The sequence below is a fragment of the Alligator mississippiensis genome, chromosome 2 (genome assembly GCF_030867095.1).
Source record: "Alligator mississippiensis isolate rAllMis1 chromosome 2, rAllMis1, whole genome shotgun sequence".
Lineage (NCBI taxonomy): Eukaryota > Metazoa > Chordata > Crocodylia > Alligatoridae > Alligator > Alligator mississippiensis.
Window position 1 is genome coordinate 188,582,563 of NC_081825.1, and position 15,188 is coordinate 188,597,750.

Here is a 15,188-nt window from a genome sequence, read left to right on the forward strand (position 1 = left end):
CCTCTGTTGATATGAAACCCAATGCCTTTATGTCCTGTAATTTTCTCATCAAAAATACAGGACACAAGGGCATCCAGTTTCATATCAACAGAAGACAAAGGACAACCGGACTGTCTGCGATGGCCACCCTACTTATGAAGCATTTTTACAGTGCACCCAATGCTTCTCTGAAAGTTGTTTCCACACATGCATTAATGTTTTTAGCTAGAGTTCAAAAACAATCTGCAGGGTGAAATGGGAGCTACGTTAACTGGAGTAGCCAACAGACAGCAGAATTACAGAAGAAAAAATAGCTTGATTAGTGGAACATTAAGACCATTATCAAAGGAAAGAGGGTTACTTACACCTGTGGAATTAAGAGTTTAGAAGGAATCGGGTAGATTACAATGAGCCATGAAGTCGAGTGACGCCCTCGCTAACGCCTAAATAGAAAAAATGCTGCTCCCCCTGCCAGGCCATTTGTTTTATATTTTGAGTGGAGCAGGAATCAAAGGGTGGCGCAACCACACCACTGTCCCCCTTGTTGCCCCCTCCCCTGGTTTGCCCCTGCTATTGATACACAAAATCCTGTTGATGCTGACAATAACCAAATTGCAAATAGTAGATAATATTTTCTATTTTTCTCCAATTCCATGCCCACCCCCACCAAAAAAACCCACAGTAATTGTAGTAGTTTGAGATAACAAAAGGTAAAAGATTTTGAAAAAAAGAACATACTTAAAAAAATCCCCAGCAGGCCACTATTCATTTTAACTGGTTATTTTTATGTAATATATTTACAATCCATGTTTCGTGAGCTGCCCACCCTTTTCCTGCATGTTCAATTTACTTGAGCAGGTGTGTCTTTGGCAGGTGAGCATCCGCAGCTGGTGTATTAAAGGAGCAGGCAGGTGGATTGCTCTTTCTAAACCTGGCCTGCTGCCACCTGCAGGACTTGCACAGAAAGACAAGATGTTACCGTGAAAGCCATCAGTAAGTTCACATGAGGACCTATGATTTTAGGGAAAAAAGTAAGTTGCCTCAGAAGCCCTCCGCCATTGGCTTCCCTCCACCTCTGTCCCCCCACCTCCCTTCTGCCCCTCAGTGGTTGTGGGATGGCGGAGGAGCAGAAGAGGAAACACAAAGTAAGCTTTTCAACTTCAAACATAAAATTTGGCGTGGTGAATGGAACCGGAGTGCTATGCAGGAGGTTGGCTTCTTCCCTGCTAAAAAGCAGAGGTTTCATAGGAGAAGGCATTCCCCCAAAAGGTACTGTAGGAGTTGTGCCTCAAAACAACTATTCATAGTTTCATAGTTGGTAGGGTCAGAAGGGACCTGAGCAGATCATATTCAGGGGGAATCCTTTAAAAAAGCAGCTCTTGCAGGTCTAATGAGCCATATGTCTCTCTTTAAAAAAAAAAAAAAAAAATCCAACCCAGTTTCATTGGATAAAGAAATAGCAATCCAGTTGCTCTGTCCAAATGCCTATCTTTAACACACGAGCCCTGTCTACCTTAGGGAAAAAATCCTATCAGTCCTACCATGTTCGGCTGCATTGGTGCTGGGCTTAATGTAGACTTAGCTTCATTGGCTGCCAGTGTTTTAAACTATCTTGTAACGTATGCTGCCTAAAACTGTGGTGGCTCTTAGCATTTAAAGCAGTGGAAACAAAACAGTGTTAACCGTGACAAGAGAGCTTTGAGGAATGTCTTTAGTGTGGATAGGGTTTCAGAAACTTCTTGTAGGTAGAGGCACTGTTTGAATATTTTTGAGATGGGCAAGTTCTCTGTCAAAAAGCAAACTTGAAGCACCTGCCGCTTATGAATGTCAACCTATTTGTGGTTTTTTTAGCCTGTGAGGACCTCTGGTGGACAATGTGAATTTGTAGCAAGTATTATTTATGTAGCATATATTATTGCTATACTACGGATTTGGAATTAAAGAAGGAAATCAAGGGACAGGAAAATCAGAGGGCCTTTTTATTCCTGTTAAAGACCATTGATTTTTCCATACTGCTCAAAGCATGGTGTTCCTCAACAGTATTCTGTATGACATGTTCCATCTCTGAATCTCCTCCTTGCTAACTCACTCAGAAAGCTGGGTGCTCCTTTTCTAACCCCTCATCACCTGAAATAGGCTTCTGCCAGCCAACCAGCAAATTACAGTCTGGATCACATCTTCTTGTCTCTGCTTTCTTCCCATTATACACTTAGTGATTCCTGTGAAACTACCTTCCATAGCTTTATACTGGTTGCATATTAGTGGTCATTTAATAATTTTAACATTTTAATAGTGTACAGTAAATGAATAGATGCAGCTCTCCATCTTTAGGCCCTGCCATGCTAAAAGTAATCAATAGTATTAAAGCTTTATTTGGGTGACTCTTGCCTCCTACATTAATGCTTTCTATCTCTGTAAAATGCTTATATTGACCTTGTTAGGCAATATCTGGATGCTCCACAATCTTTAGTACAGTTATTCTTATGTTGCTGGTAGGAAAGTACCAGTTTGGAGAGCTGAAGCATGGAGAGACTGGCTACATGGTGGCAGTAGGGTGTTCAGTATGTAGTCATACTGTAACAAGGGACCTATGGTTACTGTTACTGAGAGTGGAAAAAAGGGAGGTAAATGGTGCTTGGGCTGTCAAAAGCAGGCCCTGCCATAGCGTGATAGGCAGCCCAAGCCCTTTAAAAGGGAAAAATGCCTATTGCTGTGCTAGCAGAACAGCAATAGTACAACAGAAGTGTAACCTGGGAAAGCATCAAGTGAACAACTGCAGAGATAGCTCTGCTGCTTTAGGCCATCCTTCAGGCTGGTAGGCAAAGCATGTTAGAGAGCACCTGCTGACTGCCTAGAGAGTCACCTGGCTGGAGGGGGCATGGCTCTGAGTATATAAGCCCTGGCCAGAGAAAACAGTCTGGTTCTGGAAGCTCAAGGGAAAGGAGTTCTGTAGGGGGCTGCCTGCTGAAGAGGGACTGTGAACATGCTATGCCTCGAGATGGTATATAAGCCTGGGGCTGAGCCAAGCCATAGCGTCTAGCCCTACAAGCCACAGTTCCTGGCCAGGAAAGCTGCGAGGGGGTGATAGACTGACCTCAGAGCTGCCCTAAGGGCTGCCATCAGGATACTGTACCTTATGAAAGAACACAACCCTGTGTCGTGGAAACACACACAGAGTACTTTTGGGTCAGGTCAGCAGAAGCTTTTATTCAAAAGAAACTACAGCTGTAGGGGGAGTTCCAAAGTGACATGGATTTCCCAAGCACTTGGAAGGGGTCCCCCCCCAAGAGCAAAATCAGGAGGCTTATATACTTTTTAACAGTCGCTTACAACTCACGTGATCATATAGTGAAATTAGCATGAAAAGCGGCTATAATATTACTTCTTTATTTCTTTGCTGTTATCAGGATGGGAATTATGGGGAGGTAGGGTTAGTTCACAAACCTCCTTCTTGCACCTGGAAATCTACTTTGTACATACTTTTTTTTTCTACCTTCAAGGCCGCAGTGAGCGAAGCATTTGCAGAAGAGTTACAAAGAACAAACACTTGCCCTTATCTGTTCTACTGTACCGAGCCAGCAATTCTACACAAAGCGGTTATGTCATCTTATAACTAAAATAATCAAAGTTTAAGGCATATATTTTTTCTGATTCCACACCTGGATAAGGGGAAGCCTTGCTGCAAGACAGCAGGATATTCTTATTGTTTGCTATCCCTGGAGTAGATTGAGTTATGTTGTAGCCAGAGAGCTTATTTTTGGGGCTAGAATTTTACACTGGTGATTTGCCTATCTCAAGAGGGCCCAGGGAGTCCAGCATTGCCTGAGAAGGGACAGTGAGAGCCCAGAGAGGGACAGAGCTTGGGGCCAGAGGACCCAGAGCCCAAGAAAGGGCTAAAGAGCCCACAGCACTGCTTTTGAGGGGTGGAGTGCCAGAGAGAGCCAAAGCAAGCTCAATGCCTAGAGCACGGTGGAGTCAGGGCCCAGGATTAAAATAACCAGGATAAGAGCTGATGCCCAGAAGCCAGGCCCAGCTAGAGATAAGGGGTGGATGCTGAGAAGGCCCCAACAAGGGAATGATGGTGCAGTGTCCTCTGCGAGGCATGGCAGTGGTGTAAGATGTGGTCAAAGCCATGTATAATTAGCCCAGGGGCATGGTCAAGATGAGGGTGCCCTCTCCGTTTAAGGGCAAACTGGAGACCAGCAGGATCTAAAAGGGACCTGCTGGTGGCTAAAAGACCTGGGGCTTGTCTAGGACCTGTAGGCAGCCTCCCTTCTATCAAATAATTACATGAAAGGCATGGTAGGAAAGTGAGAAGAGGAGGGTACCCTAGAGCTGGAGCAGGGTAAGGGTTATGATAACTGCTGTCATAGCCACCCCTGGAATTGACCCCTGTTACACAGACTTCAACTGACTTGTCCAACAGAGTGAATTGCACTCAAGACTCCCAAGTCCCAGCCTAATGTCCTGTACACTGGACCATTCTCTATCCATCTCAGTGTGGTCTAATAGAATTAGTGCATGTATTTCCTCCTTCCTTCATTAAAGATCATGCTCTCGCACACAGCTGTGGTAAATTTCATTCGCATCTTGTGAAACTTCCTAGTTGCATGCCCACAAGGAAGCTTTCATTTTACCATACAACGATGTACTCAAGATGATGCAACATCACGTTGTTTTCCCGTATGTGGCACTTGATTCTGCAATCCATTTTTCTCTTTGACTCTGTGCTGTATGTTTTTTCTTCTTTCTCCTTTATATTTTTCCTTCCATATCTTTGTCCTTTTCATTCTTATTGACTCCTTGTAGTTGTTTTTACTATTCAGGAAAGGGAGGTAGTTAGCCACGTTAGTCTGAAGTCAGGCAAGGTAGAGTTGCACTTTACAGACTGACTAACTGAGCTGTTGCTTAAGAAAGCTTATGCATCTCTGATTCAGTTAGTCCTTAAGTTGCAACTCCTCACAGTTCCAGAAATAATTATCTTTCTTTACCCTGTTCCATCCCCTTTTCCCACTTGTCTGTTCCTGAACCTCAGGTTTATTAAGAGTGCCCATGTTAATAAAGATGGTTCCTATTCAGATCATTCTGCAAATGAATGAATTTCACTCTTATTACTACCTTGATCAGTTAACTCTTTGTGATTGTCCTTATGGCTTATTGTGATTATCTGTTGTTCAAATAGTTATTAAAAACTGCATTTGTTGAAGCTCTGGGTTTTAATATCATCAAAAGCTTCAAGGACCATTTTGGTAAGTAGTTCTACAGTTTTGACTTGAACATCTTTCTTTCTTTCTTTCTCTCCTTAGAATGATATAAAACTACTTCCAATTTTTCTTTCTTTTGCTTATTTCAGTTTTAAACTGGCTTTACTGTTTTGGGTGAGGAGGTCGGGTATGCTCTTTAGGAGCAGTGTATCAGGTTTGAAGTAGGAACTACACTTCCCAAGATGCCTTGCTGCAAGCATCTGTTGTAAACTGCCCCAGCAAGATGAAACGTTGAATTTAGCAAGATCTTAAGGGAGGAACAGCCAGTATCGAGTGAGAAGAGAGAGACATGGGACAGCAATGCCAGATCAGGGCCACCAAGTGCCAGCTGCTGGTGACCAGCCTGTTTGTCATGGTAACAATCAGAGGGGGAATTTGAGCAGAATTTGGGCTAAGCAAACTAACCTGCCTTAGAATTCTTTCTTTAAAATAAGCTGTAAGAGTTTTCTTTCTCTCCTTTTATTTTTAGCACAGAGAACATTTAGAATGAAAGAAGCAAACTGCATGAGTTATCTTTGCATCCCAAGCTGTTATCGTTGCTTCCCAGCATTGCCTTCTCTCGCTGATAGGTATTTAGTTGCTCAAGCTGTCATGCTGCTCCAATTGTCTCAGTGTTGGGGGTGAATTTAAGTAAGAAATGTATTGCTGCTGGTGGATACTGGAGCTTTTAAAATGGGGACAGACATCTTCTCTTACCCTTTCTTTTAATGGTTTCACTACATTTCATGTTAATGGTTTCTTGATGTGTGTGTGTTTTATATATCATAATAAGGCTACAGAATCATTGTATTGTTTTCTGGCAAAAACCTATTTGACTTGGCTATTAGATGGAAGAGGCATTTTGAGATCTTCTGTTTCTATACAGCAAAACAAGAAATTAGAGTTATGTCAAAGAAATAAATATGACAAAATGTCTTGACCTCTTAAAAGTTAAACTGCACTTGCAGTTAAAGCTGATAAATGGGGTGGGAGGGGGGGTTAATGATGAATATTAAATGGAAATTTGGGGGAGGGTTTCTTCTTTATTTTAAATATGACCAAATTGGAAAAACTGAAAAATTATCAGCCAGTTTCTGACGGGCTAAAAATAGGTGTGAAAGAAGTTATTTAAAAAAAATAATGGAGAAGTACCTTTTAAAATCTGAATTGAATATTTAAATAAAAATTGTCAAAATAACAAAAAAAATTGCCTAGCTCTAATACCAATATGTTGCTCTCCCTTCAGAGGGGGCCTGAGGCTGTCATGGTGCCTTGAAAGAATGTGATTCTGAAAACAACTGAAGCAAAATCAGTCCAACTCATGTCAGAGGGGTGCTTGGACAGGTTTTAGTTTAGTTTATCTTTCTGGGATACAACCAAGGGTGGCAATGTCAACAATTTGTTTATATTGGTATTTCTCTTAAGCTGAGTGAGTTGATGTTCTGCTAGACATCAGATTGAGACTGTATTAACAGATAGGCAGTGATGAGCAATGGTAAGCAGCCTAAAGAGCAAACAAATGCTATAATTTACCTTATTTTGAAACCAGGGAAGAACACAGTTATGGGATATTTCATCTGTAAAGCTATCTGTTTCAAATGCATCAGTTGTTGCTTGAAAAAGTAATCAGGTTACACTTAAGTGTAATATTTTGTTGCTCCACTATTGAGTTTTTAAAAAAATGACTGGCTCTTCCCCCATTAATGAGTAATGAAATATTGCATCTCTTAAAGCCTATCCTGCAGTGCCAAATATAACTTCTGATGATTCCCAGAACAGGATTGTTGAACCTTGAAGGGGAAGTATTCCTAATGAAAACTGCCTCTAAGGGACCCTCCCTTAGGGCTTCAGGATCAACTCCTGTCTTATTGCTTTCCAGTTTGCTTACCCCAAGTTTTCCCATAATTTTAAACTTTACCACTCTAGCTATCACCATTTCAGCTGTGACCTCAAGTGATGGTGAGAACACTAGCATACATCCGGCAGCTACCAGACTTCTAGACCCCTTATCTATTAAACCTGCTCTGAGATAAGCTGGTAGAAAGCAGCGGCTCTGGGGATAAGCAGCTCGGGTGTGGGGCTGCCTTGAAGAGGCTTTTCCCTGTGCTAATAACTTTAATAGGTTGGCTGATTGGTGCTAGAGTGTTTGCCCAGTGCCTGGTGTGTGTGTGTGTGTTGGGAGGTTTTGGTTCCCCCCACTTTTCCCTCTGTGGTGGTGTGTATTTTGCTTTTCTCTCTTGTTCTTTTTAGTTTCCTTCTGGAATAACTGAGTGACAGGGCTTCCTCTGGGTGGATCTAGGATAGGCAGTCTTTTAAAAAGGTAGCCCCCAGCAAACCCTGAGGGCAGTGAACAGAGAGGAAGCTAGAGCAGTTCTCAACTGGGTGTCCATGGCCCTCCCAGGGGACTGCAAGCCAGTTTCAGGGGGTCTGCGCCTGAGGAATGAAGAGAGCAGCATTTGGGTGCCAGCTGCTTCCAAGCGGGGGGCTCAGGCCCCTGCTGCCTGAGGCTACCTTTTTACAAGGTGCTGGGCTTCTGCTGGCTAAGCCCAGCACTGTGTGAGCTTCAGGGGCAGCTGGCACTCTTTAAGTGCACCTTCTCATGCAATGCTGCCTGCAGTGGCACTGCGCTCTGCTCCAGCCTGCAGGCTGCCCTCACCCTGCTGCTCCCACAGCTCCCTGCAGGTAAATTTTGAGGGAGCATAGATGATGGGGCATTGGAGAGGGGCATAAGCAATGTGGAGTGGGGCTGGGGTGCTCTTCTACCCCAGATTTCTGTGCCCACATTAAGCTGCAGCCTGGCCAGACCAGCACAGGCAGGAGCCACCTCCATGAACTAGTGGGTGGGACCTTGAGTGGGGCAGTGAGACTCGTTGCTGCTGCCAGGACCCCTCCATCAGCTGTGCCACCAGCAGCACAATGAGTAATGGATCAAGTTGGCTGTGCTGCCCTCCAACTTCTTCTGCCACTAGAGGTGAGCAGTGGAGTCTGGGCCATGCCCCACCCCTTCCCTAGCCCCACAAACTGGGTTGGGAGTGAGGGAGGCCTTGAGTCCAAAAAGATTGAAAGGAAAGAGCCAGGGCAAAGGTGTGTTGTTCTGTGTCGATACACGCAAAGGCCCTTGGGTGGGCATTTGGTGCGCAGGTTCTTGTGGCATGCCTTTCCCTCCCCCCATACCCCCCCCCTTTTTTTTTCCTTGCAGCATAGGTGTTCTCCAGGGTGCAAAGGAGGCACAATGGAGTCTGGGTTAGCTGTTGCACCCTGTGTGGGATGTACTATATTCAGTAGGGGTGCAATGATAGAGAATTTTCAGGCCAATATTGATGGCCAGTTTTTAACGAGCCATATCGACCAATACCAATCTGATTCCAATATGTAGCTGGGTAGCTTGGAGAGCGGCTTCTGGCTGGTAAATCTGTTGTGGGGGAAGGGGTGCGCCTGGGGCAAGGGCGGGCGGCCGCTGCAGGCTGAGGTTGGGGCTGCACTGGGGGCAGGTGGTGACAGTGGGAGAAGGGGGCTACAGAGGGCTGCAGCCACCCCAAATTTCTCTGTAGCCCCCCATCCCCACCTCCCAGTGCTGCCCCAGTTCATAACAGCAGCCTGTCCTCATCCCATGCACAGATCCAGGGGCACATGCCCTCCTGGGGGTATATGTAGCAGCAGGAGCTGTCACCCCCCACACCCCCCAGGACAAGCTGCTCACAGCTCTGTCCCACCCACCCCACTGCCTCAGCCCCACTCCCTCCCTCACCACTGGGGCCTTGATCTGCCCCCCCTCCCCCCTCAAAACAGACTTACCAGCCAGACCTGGCTGTGCTCCTGGCTGCATGTGTGCTATATTGTGACTGCGTACATCCACAGGGCATTTATCAGTGACATTATCAGCCACATCAGCCAAAAAATGCTGATTGCCAATACTGTCAATTTTCCTTATATCAGTGCCAATCCGCTATGTGACCAATGTATTGGCACACCTCTAATATTCCCATCCCTCCCAGAGGGTCAGGAGCACTTCAGCTGCACTAAATGTAAACTGGTATCTGCCCTAGAGAAGATCAAAGGTTGGAAGCACAGGTATCTATGCTTTATTGAATCAGGGAACAGGAAGATTACTTAGACAAGAATGATAAGATACTAGTATTGGAGCAGCCAAAGGACAATGAGCAATGGCAGCTTGTGACTACTCGTAGAAGGAGGGTCCCCAGAATTGAAGAGCAGTGGATTGAAGTTGGCAACCTTTCAAGCACTCTGTGGTGGAACTGCTGAGGAAAAGGCAGAGGATAGGATGGATATCTGTGGGCCTGAGGAAGAGGAGGCAGCAGCCTAGAGAGCAGGAAATGCAAGGCCTTAAGGACAAGGGCTCCAGGACCACTGCACCAAAAAGGAAGGGAAGGGTGGTGGTAGCTGGTGACTCCCTTCTGCAGGAGAAAGAGGCACCAATTTGTCATACAGTTTTGGGGGTCCAGGAGGTGTACTGTGTGGTTGGAGTCCAAATTCAAGACAGCACAAAGTCTCCCAAAGTTCATTCATCTTTCAGAACACTGTCTTCCTGCTTGTCCTTGTAGGCACCAACAGCACTGCCAGGCATGACACTGAGCAGATCAGAGGTGACTATGAGGGTATTGGCAGAAGGATTAAGAGCATGCAGGGGCAATCAGGAAGGCAAAAGATAAAGAAGCTGCACCTGGTAAAAGAGGTTAAGGACAACATAGTTCTGTAAGTATGTTAGCCTGAAAAGAAGGGCCAAGAAAGATAACAAACCAGGGGGAACTCCTAATGGAAGATGCAAAGCAGGCAGAGCTACTCAACAACTACTTTGCCTCAGTCTTCGCAAAAAAATTAAGCTGCAGCCAGACACCTAATAAGGTTTAGCTGGATAAAGATGGGGGCAAGCTGAGGGATGAGACGACAAGAGACAGTCAGATAGCTTTTAATAGATCTGAATTAATTCAGGTCAGCAGGGCTGGATGAGCTTCAACCCAGGGTACGATCTTGGAGCCCTTGGTAATAATCTTCATGAATTCATGGGAGATGGGGAAGGTACCTGAGGACTGGAAAAGGGCCAATGTAGTACCCCTCTTTTAAAAAAAAAAGGCAAGAAGGAGAACCCAGAGAACTACAGACTGGTTAGCCTCACCTAAGTACTTGGGAAGCTACTGGAATGTATCCTAAGGAAGACCGTTTGCAAGTATCTGGAGAAGGAAAGGCTGGTGCAAGTAAGCAGCATGGATTTATGAAAAACAAATAGTGTCTAATAAACTTGATCACCTTCTCTGACAAAGTAACTACTTGGGTGGATGAAGGGAATGCTGTGGATATAGCATATCTTGACTTCAGCAAGGCTTTTGACAAGGTCTCACATGTCCTTCTCATAAACACGGTGGACAAAAGTGGGCTGGACAAAACTACAAAGTGGACAGGTAACAGGCTCAATAGCGGCAAGTGAAGGGTAATTATTAACAGATCCATGTCGGAATGGCACAAGGTTTCAAGTGGAGTCCCACAAGGGTCTGTCCTCTGCACAGTGCTGTTCAATGTGTTTATTTAACTCTTTGGATGCTGGCATAGAAAGCTTACTGAGAAAGTTTGCGGACAACATGGAACTAGGAAGGATTGTAAACACATTGGAGGATGCGAGTGCAATTCAGAAGGATCTTGACAGATTGAAAAGTTTCATAGTCAGCCGGTTCAGAAGGGACCTGAGCAGATCGTCAAGTCCAACCCCCTACCATGGCAGGAAAAAGTACTGGGGTCAAACGACCCCAGCAAGGTGTTCATCTAACCTCCTCTTAAAGACCCCCCAGGGTAGGAGCCAGCACCACCTTGCTTGGAAGTTGGTTCCAGATCCTAGTCGCCCTGACAGTGAAGTAGCGCCTCTTGATGTCTAGTCTGAATCTACCCTCTGCCAGCTTGTGACCGTTATTTCTAGTCACTCCTGGTAATGCTCGGGGGAACAGGGACTCCCCCAATGCCTGCTGGTCCCCTCTGACTAGTTTCTAACAGGCCACTAGATCCCCACTCAGCCTTCTCTTGTGGAAGCTGAACAGGTTCAGGTCCCTCAGCCTCTCCTCATAGGGCCTACCCTGCTGCCCCCTGATCATGCGAATGGCCCTCCTCTGGACCCTCTCGATGCTGTCCACATCCCTCCTGAAGTGCGGTGCCCAGAACTGGACGCAGTACTCCAACTGCGGCCTGACCAGTGCCACATAGAGGGGGAGGATCACCTCCTTGGACCTGCTCGGTGTGCATCTGTGGATGCATGCCAAGGTATAGTGGGCCTTCCTGACCGTGTCCCCACACTGTCGGCCCATGTTCATTTTGGCATCAATAATGACTCCAAGATCTTTTTCTGCCTCTGCACTGACGAGAAGGGAGTTCCCCAGCCTGTCGGTATGCTGCTGGTTCTTCCTCCCCCAAGTTGCAGTACCTTGTACTTGTCAGTGCTGAAACCCATCCTGTTCTCATCTGCCCACCCCTGTAACCTGTCTAGGTCCAATTGCAGCCTATTCCTCCCTTGTAGCGTGCCAACATCCCTCCACATCTTGGTGTCATCAGCAAATTTGAACAGGGTGCTTTTTTACCCTCTCGTCCAAGTTACTGATGAAGATGTTGAACAATGCAGGTCCGAGGACCGAGCCCTGGGGGACCCCACTGCCTACATCCCTCCAGGTCAAAAATGACCCATCCACCACCACTCTCTGGGTGCAGCCCTCCAGCCAATTAGTGACCCATTTGGCTGTGTAGGTGTCGACGCCACAGTCCCCTAGTTTTTTAATGCGAATGGGGTGAGAGACAGTGTTGAAGGCCTTCTTCAAGTCCAGAAAGACTACGTCCACTGGTACCCCTGCGTCTAAGGATTTTGTGACCTGGTCATAGAAGGCCACCAGGTTGGTCTGATAGGACCTGCCTCTAATGAACCCATGTTGGTTGCCCCTAAGCATAACCTCCCCTGCTGGCCCCTCATGGACATGTGCCAGGATAATTCTCTCAAAAAGCTTACCTAGGGTCAAGGTAAGACTAACGGGCCTATAGTTTCCTGGGTCCTCCTTCCTCCTTTGTTTGAAAATGGGAACCACAATGGCCCTTTTCCAGTCCTCTGGCACCACACCAGAGCACCACGAGTGCTCATAAAGCCGTGCCAGGGGTCCCGCAATGACCTCTGCTAATTCCCTCAGCGCTCTGGGGTGGAGATCATCAGGACCAGCTGATTTAAATATGCCCAGTCCCTCCAGAAGTTCCCTCCAGAAGTTCCCTAACTAGATCCTCACTGACCCTAGGCCTGGGTGCGCCTCCCCCGGGGCCTGAGGGGGTCCCAGCGGACGGACTGATCTGATCCCTGCTCAGGTAAATGGAGGCAAAGAAATCGTTAAATAGGTTAGCCTTGTCGTCTGGTGTGACAATCAGATTTCCTAGCATGTCTTGCAGAGCCCCCGTGTTACCCGGTACCTTCTTTTTGCCCCCTATGTATTTAAAAAAGGACTTCTTGTTGTCCTTGATCCAGGTAGCTAGTCCCAGTTCCATCTCTGCTTTGGCCTTCCTGACCGCCCCCCTACAGCCCTGAGCAACCGAGGTATAGTCCTCCCTGGTGATGGCCCCTCCCTTCCATTGGGTATACGCCTCCCTTTTAGCTAGGAGACGTTCCTGTATGCTTTTGGTGAGCCATGGGGGCTTTTGCACCCTCTTGCCCCCTTTGATCCTTGTTGGGATTACCTCCCTTTGGGCTTGGAGGATCGTCTCCTTAAGGAACGACCACTCTACTTGGACACCTGACTCCCCTCCCCTCCGGGACCTTAGTACCTCCTCAACTATTCTTCTTACCTCATTGAAATCCGCTCTTCTGAAGTCCAGGGCTGCTGCCTTGCTGCAGGCTTTTGCCACCTTGCACTGGATGGTGAATTCCAGCAGGCAATGATTGCTGTTGCCCAGGTGGTCGAGCACCCACAGCCCCCTCACAAGGTCGTTACCTGTGGCCAGCACCAGATCCAAAAAGGCATCTCCCCTGGTGTGGCTATGCACCTCCTGGGTTAGATGGAGGTCCTGTATCTTGGCTAGGAACCTATGTGAGCAGTCAGACCTGGCTGACTGCTCCTCCCAGCAGATGTCTGGAAAGTTCAGGTCACCCATGATGACCATGTATTTTGACCTAACTACCTCCATGAGCTGACTTAAGAATTCCCAGTCTAGCTCTTCCCCTTGGTTGGGTGGTCTGTAGTAGACCCCCATCATTAAGTCCCTTTCCCCTCGACTCCCTTGTATTCTAACCCAGAGCACTTCAGTGTGCCCCTCATCTGACCTTGTGCTACTAGATGAGGATATGTATTCCTCCTTGATGTAAAGCGCCACACCCCCACCTTTCCTCCCTGTCCTGTCCCTCCTGTACAACCTATAGCCCTTGATATTCACCGCCCAGTCATGCATTGGGTCCCACCACGTTTCTGTGAGCCCCACTATGTCTGGCTTGGTGTCAGCTAGCAGGAGGGTAAGTTCCTCCTGCTTGTTCCCCATACTACGAGCATTTGTGTAGAGGCATTTGAGGCCTCCTGAAGATGTGTGCACTGGCCCCCTAATCTCAGTACTGCCCGCGCCCCAGTTGCTTACCTGGGTATTCATTCTGCTCATCGTTGGTCCAGGCTAGGTTGTTCTTGTGGGTGTCGCTTGGTTTAGTGGTCCAAGGCTTCCTCTGCCCTCATCTTCCCCGTCCTAGCTTTTGGTCTACAGCCAATAGGATGAAGTTCAGTACAGACAAATGAAAGGTGCTACACCTCAGGAGGAATAATCAAACACAAAGACAAAATGGGAGACTCCTGGCTGGATGGCAGCTCTGTGGAAAAGGACTTGGGAGTGTTGGTCATTGGCAATGTGTAGGGGGTGCATACAGGTGCATATGCACCCCCTGAGCTTGGCAGTGCATCCCCCTCAAAAAGTGCTACCAGTGGCATCTGCAGACAGTCGCCACTCGCCACTCCCACCCCTGCACTAACATCGCTGACAGCACCTGTGGATGGTCCCCATTTGCTGCTGGCTGCTGCCAACACTGCCAGCAGCATCTGCAGGTGGTCACCGACTGCTGGCCTCCCCTAACCTCCCCTTGCTACCAACACTGCCATGGCTGCCTGCAGGAGCTCCCCACTCGCCGCCGCCACACTCCTGCCACTACTGCCTGTGGGAGCTCACAGTGTCCCCCCAGCCACTGGGAGCACACAGTGTTCATGGTCTTGGTAGCCTACAGACTCAATATGAGTGTGACGCAGCCGCACAAAAGGCAACTGTAGTTTAGGGCTGAATCAACAGAAGTGTTAGGTGCAAGACACAGGAGGTAATAATGTCTGTCTACTTGGCACTGGTTAGGCATCATCTGGAGTATGTTGTGCAGTTCTGGGCTTCACATTTTTAAAAGGACATGGAGAAGTCAGAGAGAGTCCAGAGGTGGGCAGTAAAGATGATGAATGGCTCGGGGGGCAGGTCATGTGAGGAGAGGCTGAAGGAGTTAGGTGTGTTCAGCTTGCAAAAATAGTGCTTAAGAGGGCATGTGATAGTAGTCTTCATATACTTGAAGAGCTGCTATGAAGGAGAAAGAGAGCCCCTTTTCTCTCTTGCTGTAGATGAGAATGCAGACCAACAGCTTGAAGTCGCAGCAAGCTTAGAGTAGGTATCAAGAAAAACTTATTCACTGATAGAATTGTGAGGCAGTGGAACAGACTGCCTAGGGAAATCATGGGGGTGTTCAAAAAATTGGACAGCCACTGGTCAGGGATGATATCAGCATAGCTATGTCTATGTTTTACTATGGGTAGTTCCCATGCTTCTGGGCTTTGCTGGTTGCCCCCATTCCTTCCCCCCACCCCCCTGCCCTTTTTTGCTGTGTGTGTCAGGGTGTTTTTAAGCCTTCCTTGGAGGCATTGAGTGCTAGCTATAGCCAAGGATGGGCTCCAATGCTAGGGTGTGCCAATGCTCCTGCTAGAACTCAAG

At 47.2% G+C, this 15,188-nt stretch overlaps 1 protein-coding gene across 1 annotated transcript in view; it reads left to right on the top strand.

Moving 5' to 3' along the window:
* The first annotated feature begins 5,448 nt into the window (after positions 1-5,448).
* TSPAN32 (tetraspanin 32) overlaps positions 5,449-15,188 on the top strand; it is an 80,649-nt gene continuing 70,909 nt past the window's right edge. The window contains exon 1 of the mRNA XM_019476635.2: positions 5,449-5,598. Within this exon, the coding sequence (XP_019332180.1) occupies positions 5,533-5,598 (66 nt within the window). The 5' untranslated portion in view covers positions 5,449-5,532. The remainder of the gene's footprint in view (positions 5,599-15,188) is intronic.